Consider the following 23,281-nt stretch of genomic DNA (forward strand, 5'->3'; position numbering starts at 1 on the left):
CTACCTAAACAATTTTTTTTAGGAAAAGAACGCTGTGCATATGGGGACGAGATTAGTCATTGGCTGATAAAGTCGTCAGTAATCTGTCTTTACATGCCCCTACCTCCTCGTTCCCTCCCAATCCCTGAATCAAACAAGTAAAACTATTGTCACTATAGTCACTAATAAATCGTAAGGCTGTAGCAGGTGATGCTGCAAAACTAAACAATATTGCTTACCTTCTATAGTCAGTGGGTCTGAATACTTCTTTCTGACAGGGATAGTTTGTTTATCAGATGATCGGAGGTTTGTGTTTGTTGAAGATGATGCTGCGGGGGTCTCACGGTGTGGAATACTCTCAAATTGTGATGCAGATGCTTCACTTTGAAATGGTTGTCTTGGTGACGCCGCATCCCTCAGTTCAGGTGTTTGTGAGTTCCGATTAGCTCCTGGTGTTGTGTCTGTTTTCACTTCTCTCTTCGAACTTCGATTTCCCATCTTTTTTCCTTGAATAATTAACGGAAGAAACCCAGTCAAAATCGATATAGCCTGATTAAAGATATACAGCTCATTAATATGTAAAATAGCTTATGAAGTATGTGTGTTTATAACCACGTAAAAACGAACTCGAAAAAGGAGCTTAAAATATTAAACTCACAAACTCAAACTAACTAAAAACAACCATAATGCACCGAAAAGCACGTTGGAAAAATTTATAATAACAGTCAGGTACTTATTTTTAAGCGACCAAGAATGTGGGAGAAGCCTGAAGGATTCAGCACTTCTATTTAAGTTTGGAGTCTTTTCAATTTAGAAAGTAATTTCAGATGGGACCTTAGATTGCTCTTGGATGAAAACCCCACCTTACTATGACTCGATCAGTGATCGAACCCAAACCCCTCGATTGCTATGTCCATTGCTTCAAATACCGCTGCCGTTATCCACTCGACCAAAGCAGCGGTAACATTCAAGATTCTGTAGTTTCTACTTCACAGACTTCTATATACTGCAGCAATTCGATCTTGATTCATTATTTCAAATACCGCTTATATTTACTGGTACATGAGCGGAATTATATTCACCTAGATCACGAATTGTATGTAAAATACTTCTTGACTGTTTCATTAAAGATCGTTAACAACATAGTATTGTCTATAACAGTTACTACTGTGAGATTTGTATTCCGCTTTTAGCAAATAATCGTATAGAAACATGTTTGTAAAACCCTTCTTTACCGAATTGTTTAAACAACAGAACCAATTATCGATAAAATGCTGACACCCAAATATCCAGAATATCAAAACAGTCCCACCAAACCAAGTATTTTAGATTCCTAAGAATCCAATTTATAGTTTCAATTACAGACCACCCTGCCAATATTTAATACGTGTAAAGAAGAATCAATATGTGGCTACATGAAGCATGGTCTGGTGATCCAATGCAATAGAAAAAAAAACTTTGCTCACGAGATTCAGCAAGTTCATAAAACAATGATCTACATAATGGAAATGAGAGCATTCTCTTACAAGAGCATAATCAAAATGGCGAACGGTATACCAACCGAATAGTAAACGTTTTGTAATCTTAATTTGGTTATTGACTGAGCTCAAGGTTCATATTTATATATTTGTCTAATTGCTCTTCATCAGATTTTATACTTTAAACTTTACCCTTCAAACAGTTAGTTATAGAAGATCAAACTAATATAAGGCAAAATTTTCCAGAAAACATCTAAAAGGTAGACTATTTTACGAGGATTTTTAAGATCTATAGATAGAAATATATTATTATCAGGCAACCAAGTAAACGTTTGGCCTTCGACACCTCGATCTATAGTATGACATGAAGAGCTGTTGCAGCTTATGTGCAGATTCAGTTTGTAAAAGCAACACATAAATTAAAAAGCTAGAGCGAGATTCAAACGTTTGTAGATACGTAGAGATCACAAACGTTGTGAATTATACAGCTCAGTTTATAATCACATTAAACATGCATATAATTTGGTTTGGACGTATTGACATAATGCTCCTTTAACTAATATATTTGAGCTCGCAGTGAGAATATGAAATGATTGGACTGCAAATAAATTGTTATCTTAAAAGATCAAATGGTTTTTATGCTTTTGTCGGTTTTGTAAACCAGTGCACTCGGCAGAACAAACACCAGCAAGGTCTAAGTCCACCCAAACCGAAAATGAATAGAACCGAATAAACACAAATTAGCATTTTATCTGCAGAAAATTAATAATAAAACACAAACAGAGATATTCCTCTATAGTATAAGACTAATTTAAAACCGAATGTATAGTTCGGAAGATTCTACTTTTTACATGATCTGATAGAGAATTTGCTGTCATGAATGCTGAATTCAAATTAAAATATGTTTTGTGGCAAAATGGGATTTATGTTATCAATTTCACCTTTAATCTTTAAAATAGTATACCATTTCTTTGCCCAGATGTTTAATGAAACAGAGAAAATGATGTAGTGACATTTAGAGAAAAGAAGAAGAAAAAAAATGTCAACTGAAAATACAAACAAACTCATCTTGAATATAAAAAAAACAGATGTCAGCTGAAGACCGTTTTGAAATGTGTAGTATAATTATATTTGTATACTGCCAATATTCACAGGAAGACCCTTTTAGCTATAGACATTTCTGAGAAACATGATATAGAAAGTTACAATTAAAGTATTTTCGCATGTTATTGTATAATTGTATAAGTCTTAATGTATGATACATTTTAGTCATGGAAGGCCGGTGTTAAATTTCATTGTATTTTGTCCTGTATTATTAGGTAATATTCTAATGCATGTTACTACTTTAGATCAATCCATATGAGTCTGTAGTTTGATTTATTAACAGTAAGTATAACACGAACAAATAACACTCTATCTATTCAGATATTTATACTATCACAGTTACAGTTCAATATTACAGTATAACTGTAACCAATAATAGGCATGAAGGGTTACATTCAATGGATAGATTTTTTTTTTAAGAAAACAATAATGAATCATAAAACTGAAGTTTAAAATATTTCGGTTCGTTAGTGCAAACCATTGCTCTTGATATGAATTGAGGGAATTATCAAAAGAGAATTAACGAGGCAGGCAAAGCAGAAGTTAACAGTTCTATCCAAGTATCGTTAAACACTATAATTATGTGGATATGACATAAGTTTACAATCATTCTTACGAAAGAATTTAAAATCTCGGATACTCTCTGTGCCATTGTTAGTTTCCTCCCTTCCTATCTAATGAGTATTTTGCATTTGTGAATATCTTCTTTCTGTGTACTAATTCTTGATATAATGTTACATCGAATCTCTACATTTAGCATAATTGTTATCTTCATACTTGATAACATTGTTACAGTAATAATATATTAATGCTTAGAACCTGAAAAGAATGCAAGTTAAATTACTTGAGAAATGTCAACGCCATATGATGTTACATGTTATGTATGGAAGTTATGATGTTCACATGAAGTTAAAAGTTTTTAACTTTAAAATATTTTAAATTTACAAATTAATAACGAATTAACATTAACAAGTTGGTCTGGACAAAGGAACGGACATAGTGAATGACGATTTTTGTGTATTTATACGATTTTCCACTTTCTTCAAGTGAATTTTTTGTCGATTGAAAATAGCTATCAAACTATCTACCTCGCAGGCTTACTGAAGAGAGGTCCGCCATTTAACATACAATGCATGAACCATAAACTCAAGAAATGTTCATGAGAAAATGACTTACCTAAGAGGAAAGTTGTTCACCGTGTCAGATAGAAAGATGATTATCAAAATGCATAATTGAAATCACGGCAATCTTTTCTGTTTACTTGAAGAAATAGCAATAAGGTACGGCCGGTATTCAGTGCAAACTAAATAATAAATCTTGGCGACTGGCTGAATACCAGACGGCTCGGTCATCTTACTGGTTATTGGTTGACCTCGATGTTCATATTTAGATTCGTCAAGTAGTTATTCAGCTTGTTTTTTTTATCAGATTTGAAGTTAGACTTTACCCTTTCAACTGGTTTCATAGCGCTATTGTTACCCAGCATTCACATTTTCTTTAAAGCAGTACATAATGTAAGACTAACTTAAATTATACCTCATATTTTGTTGAAAATTAAAATTCAAAATTAGGAAATCGCAGATTTCCCTTACAGGTACCCATGGCAACTATCATCACATAAGTCGGTACAAATTAAGTTAAGAGTAAATGAGTCTCACTTAATTTGCTAATAAAACTGTTTCCTACAACGTCCAACGTGTTAACCAGGCCTGACGACATGGGATGAACATGGGATGACACGGCCAATAAGGGTTCCGGGGGAAATATTCAGGAAGCCGGGAAAATTAGGTCCTGTGGGCTAAAGAAGCGTGTTTTCAGATGCTGTTATACTTTAGGGAAAATAAATAGTGCAAAACAGGATCAATGTGACGTCATTGTCCTAGCGCCTGACCTGGCTTTCAATGAATCTAGTAACGGCATGTTGAGTGTCTTTTTTAGTGTCCTTTGCATACGGAGCCATGTATTTTTTGTTTAAATGACGAAAAATAAATAATAAATTTACAGTTTTCGCGGACTTTATGTTTTCAATAGCTTTTTTGTCCGCAAGGGTAAATTATGTGGGTGTTTAACTATTAATTTACCATTATCTATACAACAAAGTACTAACACCAACCATTCAGGTATTCCAGCATGATAGTTAAGTTGTTTATTATAAATGAGAAGTCTACATACAACGCCGGGTCCCCATTCTGAAGAGCATCTAATAGGAATAAAATATCGCCTGTAAACTCAGTCAGTGGAATGAACGAAGGAATTTAATTTGATTGTTTTGGACTGTTCTGTTTTTTATGTCACATTGAAAGGCCATAGAATAAGCACTATTCTAATGAATGGTATCGATGTTGGGGATCAAGAGTAAGGTGTTGAACGGTTGTGACTTTACAACGGTTTAAGCTCGTCTACGTGCAGTAGTTACAGGATCAACTGATGGCATTGGGAAGTCCACTGCTGTGCAGGTAAGTGAGATAAAATGTTGTCAAGTTTCGGTCTCTGGTACAGGTTGTGTTGTACATTACCGGATCTATCTTGTATAGACCTGTCTAAAATGTTGTATTCACTAAAGGTGACCCTGGAAGTAACCAGACCATCATGATTGGTGACTATACATGTAATTGAATCCAAAGAACATTTCAAATAGGATTAAATGATTCTCTGATTGTAGTGTACAAACTGTATCAAAGAGTGTACAAAAAACAACAACATATGTTCAAGTATCAAACACCGATTGCCTGCTTTAAATATAACCCATCTATTGTAATGTAATGTAATCTACTGTACTTACTGCACTGTACTGTACTGTTTACTGGACTGTACTGTGTACTGTGTACTGGACTGTACTGTACAGTCCTGTAATGAATTATAATGTACTGTACTGCACTACACTGTGCTGTACTGGACTGTAGTGTGTACTGTGTACTGTACTGTGATGTGCTGTAATGTACTCTCATCTACTGTAATTAAATGTACTGTATACTATCTCAGGATATAGTTGATCCAATATCGTACCGCATTCAAACTGGACAAATTGTCTTACCAGTGCAATGATGTATAGCTGTTTTTGTACATGTATATAAACCATTCTATTTAATAAGAGGCAAAGTACAGCATCTTCAAAACTGCTACACACACATTATTCCCTGCACCTGCTGTACTTTTCGGCTCTCATTCTGCTTTCAGTTAGCTGCCAAGGGTCTTAATGTGGTTCTCATGAGCAGAACAGAATCAAAACTGGATGCGGTGGCTTCTAGAATTGGTAAGTTATGGGGTCATTCCATGTCAATTCACACATGGCTCTTGCGTGACCCTCTCCCCCTTATATAAATAAATACATAAGAAATATCGGTTCTAAACTAGTGTCATACACCTAAACTTTCTGACTTTTTAATCGGTAGATGGGTATATAATGTACTGTGCACATGATATATGTTAAAATCATACAAAAGTACACAGCGGTACTGTATGAACACAATAGTAAAAAAAAAACAGCTTGTAGAAACAACTTCTCCTCACAAGTTTGAATCAATGTACTACTTGGTAAATAGATGTTCAATGATCGTAATTTGGTAGAAATCTAAACAGGTCAACAGGTGTCAAAGTCTGAACCCCTTTTAAACAAAATAACTCCAAAATTAAAGCTACAATAAAACTGTCAATTCTCCAATGCTATGATTTTCTTTTGGTGAAAATAGTTTGGTCAAATTCATTTCAGAATAAATTTTGTGAAGGGGCTCTATAAGTCTTTTAACATAATATACAGTATCGGCTGAAGGGGTTCAAAAGGTTATCTTAATTGGTCTCAGACTGGCAATTTGTGTCGTGATTTATACCAGATAACTTAAAGCTTTTCGAAATATTTCAGATCTTATGTAGAGCTCATAGCCTATTAACAAATCTTAAAGGGACTTGCATTAGGAAATTGGAACATAAATTATATTCTGTAAAATCCTATCCAGCAAATCAAAAGGTTGATGCTTTGTCAATACAATAACTGATTACTAATACCTTTCTTTATATATGTTGCAGCATTAGTCAATACATCATCTTCATTTTGGTGTGTACAAGTATATTAGTTGCAGATGTATATTAACATGTATGGCTTTACCACACTAATGAATATGTTTAGACATCGCAACCACTAAACGTTTGTTTTCTGGTTGTTTCAGAATTACCCGTTCTGTTAAGTGTCTGATTTTGCATTACTTCTCACCAGCCTCTAAGAATAATGTACAAACCAAGGTCATTGCCGTTGACTTTACGTCTGGAAGCGAAATCTATGAAAATATTGGCAAACAGCTGGAAGGCTTGGAGATTGGTGTCTTAGTTAACAACGTTGGCATGTCTTATCCATATCCGCTATACTTGTATGAGTTAGAAGACCCAGAGAAGGTGCAGTTTGTTGTAAAATTCATTAGTGTATCTTATGTGTATTATGGATCATACAGAAACTACGTAAGAGAGAATACTTTCAAAGTTCTTTGCCCTGCATCAGATATCTCTTGTTCATATTGGTTGTTATAGGTCATGCATATCTAAACTTACAATATTTAGGTAGTATTGTATATATTTAAACATACTGATTAACTTTTTCAACTGAAAGTGTACATGTGTAGGAGAGTACATGTACATCTGAAAACTGGAATTGTGTATGTACATTCACATGTTGCACACATCAGCCGAAAACATAAAATAGTGAACGTAGCATGAAATTTTATCCTGCATATCAAGATACAAAAATATATAATGTTAATAATGTACATATTTGAATAAATATATATATATATATTGTTTTCATTTCCAGCTGATTCAGGGAATGATTAATGTTAACTGTTTAGCAGCTACAATGTTTTGTTTTTTGTTTTGTTTTGTCTTTCTTAATTTAAGATGCAAATAAAGGTGGACTGGTCTAACTCAGTACAACTTTTATATGCACTGCACTTTGGGGTGGATTGGTTTTATCTCAGTTAAAACAGTCTTGCGTTGAGAGCCACGAAATTAATTGTTTGAATGGTAGATTCAGAAGGAAGAGAAAGGACGGTGCCCAAGAAGTGAGGGCGCAGTGCTTAAACATTCTGATCATTTAGCGTAGGTAGATAGGAAAGTGATTGTAGACTGGGACACAGGTAAGAGAGGAGTAAAGTTAATCTCCAAACCAGTAATTTTTGGGGATTATCTCAGTCGAAAATTTTTTGAGCTGGACTGCCTTTTTAATTTGGCCCAGTTAGTTAAAAAGAGATTTGAGGTGGACTGGATTGTGAGACAGAGTAGTCTTTCTCGTATGGGGTTAGCGTTACTGATTGTATCGAATAGTTTGTCCCAAATAATGTTTTTGTTTTAAGCCTTAATGGCCAATTTCACCATCCTGTTGCACATTATAGAAGACCAATTGGAGCAGAAATTATTATGTTTTCTGATATTTACTGTTTTCCAAATATCTAGTCTGTTATTAAATTGTCGTGGAAGATATAAACAGATTGTAGAAAGTGCCACTCACATGGCAGAGCTTTAAGCATGGGTAGTAAATATTAAATATTGAGTAGTTTAAGATTCTGTTTAAGTTCACCTACCGACTTCATTGTGACGTCATAATCAACCTCTGTCAACTGCAGAAAAGCATTTAAGCAAAAAAATTAACACTTCAAATTAATAACCTTCCCTCAAAATTTAGTTAGAAATAATACTTTTGCTGTAATAAATTTACTTTCTACTTTTGTTTCGACATTTTTGCCTGGAGGATATATATTGTTGGGTAATCTCAAACTAAAGTGAATAAATTAAACGTTTTTGTTAGTAACTTCTGATTCTTGTTGAGACATCATCTTATTGCTGTGTCTCTATCTGAAGGAATAAACAATGTTACTTATCTGTAGCCACTGTCAGGGTTGTCGATGAGTGGTGTACATTAAACGTAAACATGCAGATGTCTTGACATAAATAATAAATATTAAAACCGAAATAACAGAAAATGAAATAGTGATAGTGAATTTTTGGAATGTAACTCTATTAAACATTTTTTATCAAAACTCAGTTGAACAAAAACATTGCCCTGTGTATTCCCCCTCCCACCCCCTCCCCCCTCTCTCAAAGATGCCCTATTTAGTAATTTAGATGTACTTTTTTATACGATCCAGTAGGTAATATTTGGGTGAAGCAGACTTTTTGAGTTGTCCTTTTTTCTCTTCAGATGACCTACCTCATTGTACCATCTATGCTTTCCAGGTAAATACAGCCTTTTCTTAAACTTTCATTTGGTTCACCTGTTTCAAGTGGTCATCTAGGGTTTATTCTCTGTGGGCAATTTATTCCACAAACTTTCGATGGATAATTACCAAATTTGCTCCGGATGTTTGAGGTCAGCTAGGGGTCAATATTCAACAACATGAGGTTGCTCCAAAAATATCATTGAGCATTGCAAAGACATAAAGCCTGCTCCTGTATCTTAAATCACTTTTTGACTGCTTTCCATTTTCTGCAAACAGGAAGAAGGGTCTGATCATAAACGTTGCATCAGCTGCAGGGTCTCTGCCAACCCCTCTTCTGACAGTTTAATCCAGTACTAAGGTAAGTCACTCCTACATGGAGGCAACTAGGGCCAGTTCAGGCCCTGGAACACACATCCTAACAAGAAAATAGATGAAATTTTCTAGTTGAATGATGCTCAGAATTCAACTTGAACCATAAAACTAAAACCTAAGTTTTCATCAGTTACAATTTTCTTATCTCGAGTGAGATTGCCAATTCTCAACGCAATCGCCTGCTTCCTTTTTTTGGTTGTTTGCTTTCTGACAAGTATATGCAATATAACCTGGATATTTTCGGACCACTTGATCTTGGATATCCGTATTAGAAATCTAACCATATACTTGTGTTTCTTCATGCAAAGTAGGCTACTAACCGGCTTAAATGACCCGATGGCAGCTCACCCCTTATAAAATGTTTTATCCGCACACAAGTTCGGCCGTCTACTTTAATCAGTCGTGGGGACTTTGAATTCCCCTCCCTCACCAGTTTTGAAATGTGCACGCCACTGTTAATACTCGGGTTACCACCTGGAATGGAATTATTTATATATAGGAGCGTAGGGGGAATTATCATCTTTCTCGTCACGTTGTATAACAATAGGAAACAAATGCTGTATGTTGCATTATAACAAGTTTGCAAACCGGTGGTCTACTGACTGTCTACCTATACAGGAGGCGCGCCAATCTCATCCGTGCAGAACGGACCCTCAGCCTACGAGTTTAAGAGTGGAGGGTGCATCAAATACTCCCTCAGTTCCCTAAGGTCACAGGACCATATGTGTATGTGGGGGGGGGGGAGTCCGGCGTCTAGCAGGCTCTCCTAATGGCGTCGTATAATGAAATCATCGACCGGTCTCTCAGTAAGACGTCAACTAAACCAACATCACCTTAGTAATGTATGGACATTAATACAATTAATTTTCTTCTAGAGGTCGTCTCTGCTGCAGATATGTGGCCACTTGCAGGGTGTTGGTAGAGTTGCTTGCTAAGTAAGGTGTTTGAAGCAATTTTAGAACAAAGAGAAACTGACAGAAACGGGGATGGAGTCACTCCATCCCCGTTTCTGTCAGTTTCTCAGTGTACACCAGTCACACCCCTGGGTCCACGCCTGATCCTCAAACACCCTTCTAGAGTGCAATCCACAACCAGGATTTGCCTCCAACAAACTGTAATCTGTATAGTCAGCTGGTCATGAAGTGATTCATAGTTCAGATTAAATAGGGAAGAATAAAGCTCGCTCGGCCAAGGAAATAACTTCACCATTAAACTCGCTGCAGTTTGTCAGCATCATTGTTCCGGTGTAACGATCTATGAAACTATACGTCACAATATGTTCACATTGTGGCAATATTCTTCTTGGTGCTGATATACCGTATTATCGAGAAGCTAGGACGTTATTTGCAAATGTAATTGAAAACGTACTGTAAAAAAAATGTGAAATATGGGTGCTTTTGTATTTACCTATAATAGCAACTGCATTGTCACAGAGTTTATCATAACATAAATTATAGTATCAAACATCCGAAATATTTGGAACATAGTCTACTAGATATAGTGACACTACCTCCTCAAATAATTTTATTTAATAATAGAAGAAACAACAGAAACGAAAAAATGTCAAGTACGCAGTTCGGTTTGATACGTTTAAATCATTTTATTGTATTCTAAAGCACAATTTTAGTTTGTGAACAAGATATAGTACTTGATTTGGAAATACTTACAACAGAAGTTAACCTTATTAAGTTACTTAGTATACTCCGACCCGTGGCGAACCCGGGCTTCAGGGATGTGCACTCTCCTCGGCTCTCTCCCCTATGTTACGATAATGTATAAAACTACTACACAAGTTACATGACATGGGTATTGTACTACTACTATAATTGTTGGTAACCCAAATATATATAGCAACGGGTCTGAGTATACGACATTTTCATGAAAGCTGCATTTTTACGGAAGGTTCCAACTTTTTACCAGTCTGAGCAGTTCGTCTTGTAAGTTTTATGAACTAAAATGGCTTTATGTTGCCTTGTATTGGCTCCATTGCGACTCCATTTTTTGACGATTACGAAAGTGGCAAATGCTGATACATAAGTGAAGTTATGATCTCAAATTTATTGTAGAACTTTTCCAATAAGTATACTAGCAATGATCCTTAGACAGTCGGGACTACAACCAGTTTGTAAAAAAGTAAGTACAAAACGCAAAATTTTACATGAAGGATATCATGTCCACTCCAATATTCAAAACATTAATTACTTTACAATAAGAAAGTAATTATATCGATATTTAGCTCTAGTAATTGATTAATAATTATATATATGTTCAGCATGTATGTTATAAAGTTCACCGCGAAATTCAATACAATGATTCCTTGTAATAGTAATTAATAACTTACAACATATTACAAAGTGCTGACATTGAAAAAAAAACTCTTGCAAAATGTTGTTGCAGTTATTTAATTGATCACCATGTAAATTCATTTAACCAGACAAATATCAAGCACTCTGGAACTTTTGAAATTATTATCTTGGTCGACCTTCAAAAATAAAAATAAAGGAAACAGCTCTACGTACTGTAACTATAGTATACATTTAATATAAAAAAAATTGCTCTGAAAATCTCGATATATCAATAACATAATTGTATTTTTTTAACGTCGTTTCTGTTTCCGGGGAAGCGTTTTATTGAAACGCTATAAAGAAAAGCACAACATTCTTATCTATATGTTATTAATTATATAAAACCTTGCGAAACGAATATTCATATTTGCAATCCTTTGACACATTTTCTATTTTAGTTCGGAATTGTATAACAGACAAAAACTGTACTGATTGTTCCAAAAGTAGACGTAAACTCCTTAAGACGTTCCAAATTACTCCAAAGTATTGACGCCTGCTAAGTTAATCATTACAAAACATATACAAGTAGGCTTAATCTAATTAATAATGGAATAATACCATTCGTAACGATATTTTTTTTTCTTTTTTTTTGGCAGAGCAGGGTGTACTGCTTTCATTGAAACTGTATACAGATGCACAATTTCGTTCGTTTCTGTTATTAATTATAATACCTTTACATTAAAACGGATGATACGAAGTGCAATTGTTACTGGTTAAACTTACTAAAGATTTCAAAAGCAGCCCCGCCCTCCCATATACAGTATCATTCTAAATATTCCAAACTATTGAGATGCGCTAAGTTAGACAAGGAAAATTGTTCAAAAACAAAGCTATGTACAGCAGCATGATTTCTTAAGTCATTTGTTATTAAAAATAAAATGCGTATTTTGAAGGAAAAAAAAATAACGTCAGCACTGATATTTCCACATATGTCATTCCTCTAAAAGGTCATCACTACTGACGGTAAATTTACAACTTGTTCATATTAATTAACGTTTAACCTCTGACATTAGAAATTATTACTAAATATTACGTAGCATATAGGTTACACAATAAAATGGCCAAATGGAAAGCTATGTACAAACACAACTTCTTTATATATATTGTAATAATTTATATGATGCTGTTATTAACACTGTCTAGTCTTCTGACATTTTGAAGATGATTAATTTTCTTTAAATGTCTAAAGTTAATAAAAGTTCCAAAAGTAAGCGTACAGTCTTTCTCTATATCTCTCACTCTGTAAGTTTCGAACCTGTTCCAAAATATCAAAATCTGACACCTTACATGATGAAATTACAAACTTAAGGAAATCCTTGGTGGATAGATGGTACGACATATGCTTCTCAAAGCTGTATCATGAATGACAATCATTTGACCATCTACCATATTTAGAAAAGAGAGTAAATTTAAATCTTATGTATCACTAAACTAAATGGTATATAAAGCACCTGGATTGTTATAAAGTGAATAATTATATCTAAATGGATCTTTTAAAGGATGGACAAGTTGTAGTAAAGGTTGATTTATTAAAAGTAACCGTAAAAAAAAGGATCGTAATCCATCACGCATTAATTTGTAAACAAAATCACAATCTGCTATTCTGATATGTAGCTATGCGCACACCTTGTCATGTAATTTTCAATCACCATTTTTCCACATTTATTCCCCGTTTTTTGGGTACAGGTGGAAACAATTTACTAGTAAAAAAATCTTCTCGTAGAACAAATGCAGTAATATTTTAGTTTCCATTTCATTTTCATTCACGATATACAAACAATTGAACAATTACTAATTCTCTTCTGTAATACAAAGAATTTGATTTTCGAGTCAACTTGGCTCTTGGCATTTATATTTATATTCTACCGATACCTTTAAATGTATACCAACTCACATAAACCGAAAGAAATTACATCGTGGGAAAATATGTAAACGAAACTGCTTTCAAAGCACTGATTACATTCACAACATAAACAATAATAATTAAATTCAACAGTGATTAATTGTAATTAATATGCTACAGTTAATTTATCTTATATTATTAATTTATAAATCTATCTACATGTAAAATTATACGAGGATCTATCTGCAAGTTTTACCAATCGAATGTTCCTTATGTTATCTTGTCAATCAACTTACTATGCATTACAAGGTTCAATTGAAATTGGAAGCAGTAAGGCCATATAGACCTGCATCAAACATTAATTGGCAGGTTATGTTTAGGAGCACGATTTAAAGAAAATATATACATTATTTTAGTGACTTGATACCCTCGGTCCATTCCTAAGCCAGTTTCCATTGAAAAAATTGTATTTTTGACGTCTTTCATTATGTTACTGTAACTCAAGTTCATCTACAGAATATAGGTGAATGCAAGTTCACACAAAAACAGTTCTTAACATTTCAGCTACTTTGAGACTCATAGAGCAAATCATTACGAGGGTAAAGTATACAACATTGCTAAGACTGCGCCCCTAACTCTATATACTTTGATTCACATGAAATGACAAGAGATGCTAAGAATGTTCAGACTTGGATGAGAGATAACCCTCAGTGAGATTTATGTTGTCCTGGAGTAATTTACTGTTGGTTAAGTCGACAATCAAGAACGACCTAAAATACGCAGATCAGAGACACTGTCGGCTACATCGGCTTCATGTTCTTACCAGGCATTATATTTCAGTTGCCAGTCGGAGTTGCTGTTAAGAAAATAAAGGCAAATAAACATGTGTCAAAAGATGACATCATTTTAAAAGCTGTTCTAAGTGATTCATGTTGCTTATTATGACTATTCAATCTAGGCTGGTAGGTTCTATAACCTCATATGTTAGAACATGAATATGAAAAGAAATCAACATATATAATTTTTTATATCAATCTCTATCCATTGAAACAACATTGTGTATGTTTTTACCTTTTATATTTAAGGTTAACTTTCTTTTGATATTTTTTAAGAGCAGGGCGGGGGTCACGATCATTATCAATGTACTTTGTATGTTATTTCCGACAGCAATGATTCTTCGAACTCAGAATGTTGCCATCCCCATGAATTCCATGGTGATTTTCACTAGTAGATACTTTCAATAATTTCAGATAAAGAAAATTGCAATAGGTTAATGAATGATGAGTGATTGCCGGAATACCAAACAAAGATTCTCTCAAATTACTGTTATAGATTAATTATATCTATTTGTTTAAAATTCGAATTTCTTACATCATAAACATTGCAGTCCTCGTTATATGACATGATACTCTAATAGCAGTTAAAGTTGGACATTCCATAAATTTAGAGTCTAAAACTTGTGCAAGTTTAAGTCATTCCAAAATATGGATTTTGATGAACATTGTAACATTAGAAGATAACTTTAGTAATATTGCGTGGGCACGTAATACATCACTTCATTTAGGGTTTGTTTCGTTTAGTTTATGGGCAAAAATTGTGAGTGTTGACATACCTGTAGTGATTTCGGAAGGCTTCGACCTATAAGTGAAACAGTAAAATAATAAAATAGAAATATTTGGAAAATACCGATTGTGGTATTATTATTCGTTAATAATGTGAGCTATACTATGCAGCATTAGAAAAAATAAACTTGCGATGCTGTATATAATACGTTATAAGGAGATATCATGATTGACTCTCGTGATGCATTTACGGAGTACATTTTTCATGACATAGCCTCACTTTTTAATTTCCTTCAGATAAAAAATGATAAATGATAAGAGTTGCACTCAAATTCTTTACAAAAATGTAGTCCTGATATTAATGAACGCCAGAATATTCAAATAAATATGTACAAATAGAATGTTTAGCTGCTTAGTGACAGTGGTGCACAAATAATGCCGTCAATAGGCATATGTCATTTATTTACACTCAATCTGTATGAATACAACTTACATACATCGAAACGGCAATGGTGCAAGTAAATATTTCTAAACCAAACCCAATCATCTCAATAATTATCGATTACTGGTGAGAACTTGCAAGCCTTCTTCATCTCTACACCCACTCCTAAGCACACACCCCCACACATGCACAGATATTTCCAAATATAACGAATATTCCATGCTTTACCTCATTTGCATAATCAGCATCCGTTATTTCATCATTTACTTCCAACATCTGTAATTAAAGCATATGAAAATAGACAATGAATATTATGTTCACTAAGGCATTGTTAAAGCATCAAACGTGGGGGCGGGGGGTGGTGACATGTTTTGCCGCCTAACAAAGAAAATATCGACAAGAAGTGTTGATAAACGAAGCGTGAGTCCAGCGGAGGGGGGGGGGGGTCCAGTGGGCATGTGTCCGCTGAAACTAGAAGGTCCACTAGTCGAGGTCCAGGCCCACAGAAATGCTGAGGTTTACGCTACCTTTGTGTTAAAATGGGGCGAAACTTTAACCTGCACTTTTTCATATACAGAAATATAGAGTTGTCTACAATCTAGATAGACATCCCAATCTCCTCTCCTACGTACACTACCCCTTCCTTGCGTCTATCTCTCCTCTCCCTCCCTCTCTTCAGTTGCATACTTAGAATAATTCACACACAGGGGATGATCCTTCCTCGCCGTGCAGGGGATGCTGTCATGGGAGGGGGGTATATTTTTGTTATGTAAGGTGGTTTACATGCAAACTGGTGCTATCATTGGCTAATCGTTGAACTTTAGATATGTTTAGGAATTCTCATTCTTTAATGAATGTTTCTTCATTTTTCCTGCACTTTGCACAAAATATTGACTTTTAGTAGATAATTTAGATTGGCATATACCACCACAATGATTTACAAAAAAATAGTTGAAAGTTCCCACCTTTTCGTCTATGGTCACCCCTAGCATCCCTGTAAATAGTTATATATTTATATTGTGTTTATTTCTTATATTTTGGGGGCTGTGGCACGGGTGGCATGGCAACCATCTGACTGTACCCGGTGCGGAACTTCCGCTTAGTAAACCGCTGCCTCTATTTTCTCTCGTTTTTCTCCCATATTTCCTTTTCTCCTTTTCTCTCTCCTTCATTCCTTCCTTCTTTCTTCTCTTCCCTTCAATTTGCCAACTGGTGCACAGTTTTGCCGAATGCATTGATGAATGGGGTGGGGGCGGTTGTCACAACCCCAAACCCCTTCTAGTAACGGCTCTTTGTTCAATGGGTATTTCTTTTCTTGTGTTGTTTACTGCAGCCTTGCCTATACCTCGCTATACACATTTATTTATCAATAGATATATGTAACATTTTAATCTAGGGAGTTTTAATATCAAGGAACATATTATAATTTAGTGGTCACTTTAGTTGTTTTCTTCGGTCATCGGTTCTGTACTTTTCTTGCTATCAAAGTGTTTGAGTTATTCTTTTTATTTTCAAATGGGATTGAGAAGCTTTTATGTGAAGAAAAGAGTGAAATTTGTATATATAATTAGGCTTTAATGGAACATATCTGTTCAACAGCTTTAATGAAGACATGGAAATATGTAGCTCTTCTTTATTTAAGTTCACTTTACGCTGCCAGGCTGGCAGCGCCTGGAACCATTTACTATTTAATTATCATTTATAGGTAACTTGGTTTTTATTTTCAAAGTAGAAGACGGGTAGGAATAAGTCATGACAATTTGACAAATAGGAATTTCCATGGTTAACCATAATATGTTGCACTCTCTTGATTTGACCTTACTTAACGACTTATTTTAGGAAATGCCTAGAAGTATTATCAACTTCTGGTAAGTACATAGATTCAAATGAAAAAATTAAAACATACAGTCCTTTAAGCTTTTAAAACTGTATTCACTGTCCACTTCTATTCCCAAATGACAGGAACAGGGAATTTCAGTAATTTAAAGCGAAATTAAAGCTCGGAATATTACATATATGATTCAGTCTGATGTTTGAGCAAAAGGGAGGGTGGGAGAGGGGGCGATAGGAATGTGAAGGAAATCTCTATTAGTTGAAGCAGCATATGTATGATTCCGCAAATTATCGCCGGGAAATAAACTTTTCAATCCAATAACCTCACACTCATAGAGAGCAACAGGAATGTGTATTCCTGCACTCCATCTGGATATTTTTAACACTTTAGTGTTGGAGGCAAACTGATGGCAACAACTATAATGCATACCGTACTGAAGGATGGAATTAGGCAGAATTTCAGTTCTTTTATACTGTCTACGACATATAAAAATTATGCTTCTAACTGAAGTAAACATTTAAGCGTGATGATAACTCACACGCATACTTACAGGAAAGAATGAATCAGGATCTTTGTTCAAAAGCCAGTGACCATACTGAAGATCCAGACGATACTTGCGTTCATCAAAGCCGTAAGGATCCCAGAAAACTGTCAAATGGATAGGAACAAAAGACTATAGTGAATATTGTAATTCGACCATGCATGGATAATTGAAAAACTGGAAATTCGTAGTTACCTTTAGGACCTTGATCCCACCCTCACCACCGAACCGACTCACATACATATAATATAGAATATTTGACATAAACAATTACCCTCACATAATGCCATCACACCAAAGATGGAAATTATACCACCTTTTAGTCCGTCCGAACTTGACACATGTCTTAATATATTAAAGGGAAACAATTATCAATATTAGGTTGATAATCAATAGCTAATTCATTAAATAGTGTGTCAAATCAGAGACACATCGCCAATACAGTTTAAACAGCATTTTTGGTGTTTGAAATGTTAAGGTGAAAATGGCCGACTTTGTCATTAAAACCATTACGGTAATCTTTCTATTTTTTTTTTAAACTCCGTTGAAATGTTCATAATGCACTGTAAATATTATATTTATCTTTTGTAAAATAAGCAACAGAAAAATTCTATACCTATTTTTTATCTTGTTGATCCTTCTTTTTGTTATTTATTTAAAGTATTGAACAATATTTTTTAGGCTTCTGTAATCGAGACAGATACGAAAACAAAAGAAAAAGGATGGTTTACTATTTCTTAGAAAAACAAAACCTACATTGTATTCAACAAAATATTATTATAAGAAGAATAAGGCACACTCAACGTAATTAAACTTGGTATTATTTAAGGGCAATCTACTGTTTAATTTTGATGAATTAAAAAATGGATATGTGATTTTTTTTAAACCATGTCCTTGAATGTGACAGAACGGCTGCAAATATATGTTTAAATTTTCTGTAATAAATGTATATGTTCTACATTTTTCACATCACCCCCCCCCCCACATTGTATTTATAACGAGAAAGGAATCAGCACCTCGAATTTAGTATCTCCAAATTGTTCCAGATTTCCATCTACAGTTATTTCTCCATCACTGTTCTATGCCAGATTACACGAGAAACTGTGTCATCGTGTGGCGATTTGAAACTTCAATTTCCGTAAATGGGACCTTTAATTTTACTCATGTGTGTCTTTGTACCTTTCAGGTAGTTCTCTTTCACCGATAATGCATTTGCCGCATCCCTTTAAAATGTTACCTCAGGTCAGACTCTGTAGATCATACGGTCGTGTGTACCAGAAGTGATACGCACTGACATTGCTACATTCATAGTCATATGCTTAACATTTTTAAATCGTTATTCTCCATGGCTTATGTTGTAGGGTATATAGATGTATGTGCATAGAAGAAAGTGTCCCAAAATTTAGTCTGATTATTAGCGAATACTAAGCGAACACTAACCATTTCACTAAAGGAAGGCAAGATTGAAGACGTATTTTTCAGAAATACATATTAACAACATTTAAAAAATGCTTTGATCTGCTGATTGTGTTAATTTAACATAACAATTTCTCTTTAGTTGCCAGAGAGAGTTTGCCGCTTAATTTACAGGCAAACGAAGAAACAAAGATTTTGTTTCATTAATAGACGTAGAGATAAGTTGTATCCAACTGTGAGCCTACTGTACAATATTATCATTTACATATAGCTGGGTAAAATTATTGATGGGTTTTTCCTTTTGGCAGAACTGAAGGTGAAATTTGTAACTACTGTCATAATGTTGCAGTTACTGTTTTGTATTATATATAAGGTGGTAAATCACCAAGAGTTTTAATTGATGATTAAAACGGCCATGACTCATGACCACTCACTCAGTACATGTGTACAGTAAACTCCTATGATGTTGCACTGCCATATATAAGCTTTTGGTATTTTGGAACTTCATCAAATCAATGTATAGCAGACAAGAACTCATCAAAACAGCACCGAATTTAGTGAACAAGCTTCAATTGACATAGTTTATAAAAAAAGAACCTTCAGTGACATGAAAGTTGGTTCAAAGGAAACAGAAGTTTAAACAACCTTGCTGATACAATCTCACTTGCAATTAGATTGATAATTTATCACAATCATTAATCTTAATTATAGGCCAGTTTATCATTACTAAATAAACCTGTTTTACAACATATTCCTATATTCAATACACTTAACGTATTCAGCAATCAATCTCTCTGTCATTGTAGTTCATTGATATTGAAGTACTGATGATACTCCAGGCTGGACTACATACAGTAAGTGTCACATCTGACACAGTGTGGACTCTTCAAAACCTTAAAATGTCGCCAAAGCCTCCCTTGCTCCGTTCCAACACCCCCTGATAAAGATCACTATACAACATCAAAGAGAGCGTTATACTGTACCTGTGACTTTCCTTGCTCTCAGATTTGCCAGAGAGGAAGATGTAATAGTAGGTGGCAGCAGACAGTAATAAAATCTGCAGAAGAAAGATATTCATTGTAATTATAATTGTGACGTCATGTAAACTTCAAGCATTGTCAATCCAGTGTAGGTACTCATGTCATTAACTATCGACTACTAGGTGCCGCTTATACAAGATACGGTATATCGGTGGAAGGATAAAGGTTGACAATATTACAATCTAAAACAAAAGCTGAACGTATTATATCGTTATTTAAAAGGCGATAATTTACCTTTGACATTATGTTTCGGTCTGAATAACCTCGTTGTATACCTGACTATAATTGCGGTGACTTGTCTGCTAGTACGGACAAGATCACCAAAGTTATGCAATTAGTTATAGACTAATTGTTAACATTTAACGAGTGGAATGATGCGTATGTAATCTACATTCAACGTAACTTCACTACACTACAATACCCATATCCACGGATGCAACACCCGTTATATGCACTGCAACAAGGGGGGGGGGGAGGCGAAAACCTTATGCCGTCCATCCAGGAGAATGTTCTTAGGAGGGGGGGGGGCGGGAATGTGGCCCACTTCCTTTGAGAAATTTTGGTAAAATGGATCGTGTTTGCAAAAGGTTTTACTGTTTGGATTTATTTTTATTTTTATATTGTTTAGACTGAACTGCACACACATGTTAAATAATGTACACTAGGGTGCTTTGGAATATTCCATCTGCCATCATTTTATTCTGGGGACTCTTTGTGCATCTAATACTGTCATTAAGATAGAGTGTGTTCAATGTTAATCAACTTGCATTAATTAAAAATAATATCATCGAATCATTTGTTAATTTCAAAACATAAATTGCACTATAGTGCCTGACTTCCCTCTTGAAAAAAATCAACTCGGATATTGCCTTTATCGGGTTCAATGTAGAATTTTTCTTCTTCTTTATATTAAATTTTATTTTCCTGTACAAAATTTGTCCCGTTATATATGCCAATTCCCACTAACATCAACTTTCAATACTTTCTTGGGAAATTCAAAGGTTGATGTAAACATCCCTCACCCACAGCATAATAATTTTGTTTTATCCTCAAGGAAATGAAGTTTCAATCGCGTCACCACTATCTATTTCTCGTACCACCAACCTCACTCGTTACTGTGAACAATCCTCTTTAAGAGCATATAACACATGCCATTTACATTGATATGTCTTACTGCTATAAGGAAACGTCTTTTTAATATGCCTTGTAACGACCACGAATATGAAAACGTTATAACAGGGATCTGAGTTTGTAACAACTTGTTCTGCGGGCATATACACAATATGCTGCATTAACCTGCCATTGAAAATGAGTTACCGGAGGATGTGATAAATCCTTAACGTTAGTTGAAACTATTAATAGCCCTACCCCCCCCCAGCCTCTACCCTCCCGGGTTATTCACAAACTAATTAAGCCCAAATCTCCTTACCAAATTGTTCTCTGAATTCTTTATTATGTTGGGGATTTTATTTTGTCTACTTTCTTAAAGTACACTTACTTAACACCAAGAACAAGAAAGTAAAAATCATTGAAAAAATTCTACCTGCAAAGTCGACCAACGATTCAAAACCAGACAGTGTCTAGACGTATCCAGGTACTTGTTTGTTTCAAGATTCCAGGGGTTATATAAAGGTCACGCGCGCGCGTATCTTTTATTGAATACAACTTCTTTTCATTGGACGCGCGCGCCGCTTTATTGAACACAACTTCTTTTCATTCTATTGTTCAAGTATTTGATTGACAGGTGATGAACAAAAGAAAATGTTAAACTATTGAAAGTGTCAGTAATAGGAAAGATTAGTGTACATCTTTAGGAAGAAAATGGCGCAATAATTTCAATAGACTTTTATCATTGAAAAAATGTGTTTTGTCTGAGTAGAAAAGAGTAGAAATAGTTAACTGTACAGATATATGATGAATGTATACACAGTGTTGGGTTGACACGATCTACGTTACTTTCTGTAAATTGATGAAAACATGGATCAAAACAAATATAGGAAAATGGAATGATGTGCGTATGTACGTGCCTGTATGTGTGTGTGGTGGGGGGGGGGACCGGGGGAGTTAAAGTGGTGGGTTTAGAGCAAAGGATTGGAGTAGTGATTTAATTTTTATGGAAGAGGGGGAAATGGTGTTATCTAGAAATGCAACAGCAGAAGGGTCATTGGCACTCGCGGAAGGTAGCGTGGCTGCAATGTACAGGTGTTTGAGGCGTTGAGCGTGGATATGTAATACCGTATGGGACACATTTAACAAGATATGAGAAGTGTCATTTGAGGGGTGCGGGAGGGGTGTCAGAGAGGGTGTTTATATAGTTGCGTTGTTTATGCATTAGTTCAGGGCGTGATTTGCAGTGAGTAGGCACAACAGAAGGGTCTGCTAGCAGTGCGGAGATGGGCTTGGTGGTCCAGCTGATATATAGTTGTTGCGGAATTGTAAGGGAATTCACATGGGAATATGTTAATGATTAGAGGAATGGTATTTAAAGGAGAAGGGGTGAGGGAGGGTAACTCGGTGAAGGAAATTTAGTATTAGATACATTGTTCAAGGTATGCACATTGTAGGCAGATCTCATTCTTTTATTAACAAAAATATATTTTATTTATTCAGCTACTTAACTAATTGCGGAAAATAATTCATTTCACTGTTGATGTTGTAGTTTTTAAACTGAACATTAAGCTACTAAAAAAAACAATAACAAACAAGTTTCTAACATTTCTAGGGTAATGCTAATATTTTGTATGTGTTTTTTTTTTGGGGGGGGGGTTCTAAATTTGTTTTACCTACTGTTTAATTTCAATTAGTTGGTAACGTTTTATTGATTTATTTTCGTTTGATCAATTTATTTTTTAAATTTTCTATATAAAAATTTTGACCATTTTACATTTCTTTGAAGATCTTTTTCTTGAATGTTTTATTCTTGCACATTTTAGATTAATGTTTATTCTTTTCTGCGTTTATTTCATTTTTTATAGTGTTTATTAATTTTATTTTACCGGCTGTTTTATTTAAGTTAGTAGGTAAACGATTTATTTATTTATTATCGCTTTATTTATTTATTTATTTACTAAATTTTATATATAAGAAATTTGACAATTTTATATATATCAGTAAAGATTGTCTTT

The 23,281-nt window shown here is 34.6% G+C and overlaps 4 protein-coding genes across 16 annotated transcripts in view; 2 read left to right on the plus strand and 2 right to left on the minus strand.

The window, feature by feature from the left end:
* LOC139983661 (very-long-chain 3-oxoacyl-CoA reductase-like) overlaps positions 1-23,281 on the plus strand; it is a 262,428-nt gene that overhangs the window by 158,516 nt on the left and 80,631 nt on the right. The gene's annotated exons all lie outside the window — the stretch shown is intronic.
* The window catches only part of LOC139983648 (uncharacterized), a 180,711-nt gene that overhangs the window by 137,524 nt on the left and 19,906 nt on the right, over positions 1-23,281 (minus strand). The window contains exons 1-2 of one of the 12 annotated variants that reach the window (XM_071997339.1): positions 3,738-3,901; positions 219-485 (exon numbers count right to left, since the gene is read on the minus strand). The exons of the other annotated variants lie outside the window; for them this stretch is intronic. Coding sequence (XP_071853440.1) covers positions 219-477 — 259 coding nt within the window. The 5' untranslated portion in view covers positions 478-485; positions 3,738-3,901. Of the gene's footprint in view, positions 1-218; positions 486-3,737; positions 3,902-23,281 lie in introns of those variants that run through there. 12 annotated transcript variants of the gene reach the window in all.
* Positions 1,521-9,119, plus strand: LOC139983715 (very-long-chain 3-oxoacyl-CoA reductase-like). Its single transcript, XM_071997448.1, has 7 exons — positions 1,521-1,530; positions 4,956-5,017; positions 5,739-5,814; positions 6,772-6,947; positions 7,360-7,403; positions 8,742-8,777; positions 9,038-9,119. The coding sequence occupies exons 1-7, from the start codon at positions 1,521-1,523 to the stop codon at positions 9,105-9,107; spliced, it is 474 nt and encodes a 157-aa protein (XP_071853549.1). The 3' UTR covers positions 9,108-9,119.
* The window catches only part of LOC139983668 (uncharacterized), a 53,556-nt gene continuing 41,446 nt past the window's right edge, over positions 11,172-23,281 (minus strand). The window contains exons 4-8 of the mRNA XM_071997386.1: positions 20,100-20,173; positions 17,710-17,807; positions 15,554-15,601; positions 14,934-14,959; positions 11,172-14,177 (exon numbers count right to left, since the gene is read on the minus strand). Coding sequence (XP_071853487.1) covers positions 14,141-14,177; positions 14,934-14,959; positions 15,554-15,601; positions 17,710-17,807; positions 20,100-20,173 — 283 coding nt within the window. The 3' untranslated portion in view covers positions 11,172-14,140. The remainder of the gene's footprint in view (positions 14,178-14,933; positions 14,960-15,553; positions 15,602-17,709; positions 17,808-20,099; positions 20,174-23,281) is intronic.

This window comes from Apostichopus japonicus, chromosome 16 (assembly GCF_037975245.1).
Source record: "Apostichopus japonicus isolate 1M-3 chromosome 16, ASM3797524v1, whole genome shotgun sequence".
Taxonomy (NCBI): Eukaryota; Metazoa; Echinodermata; class Holothuroidea; order Aspidochirotida; family Stichopodidae; genus Apostichopus; species Apostichopus japonicus.

Coding starts and splice junctions, on each gene's coding strand:
- LOC139983715 (XM_071997448.1), top strand. Junction 7,404..8,741: donor AACTGTTTAGCAGCTACAAT/GTTTTGTTTTTT, acceptor TTTTTCTCTTCA/GATGACCTACCTCATTGTAC. Junction 8,778..9,037: donor GTACCATCTATGCTTTCCAG/GTAAATACAGCC, acceptor TTCTGCAAACAG/GAAGAAGGGTCTGATCATAA.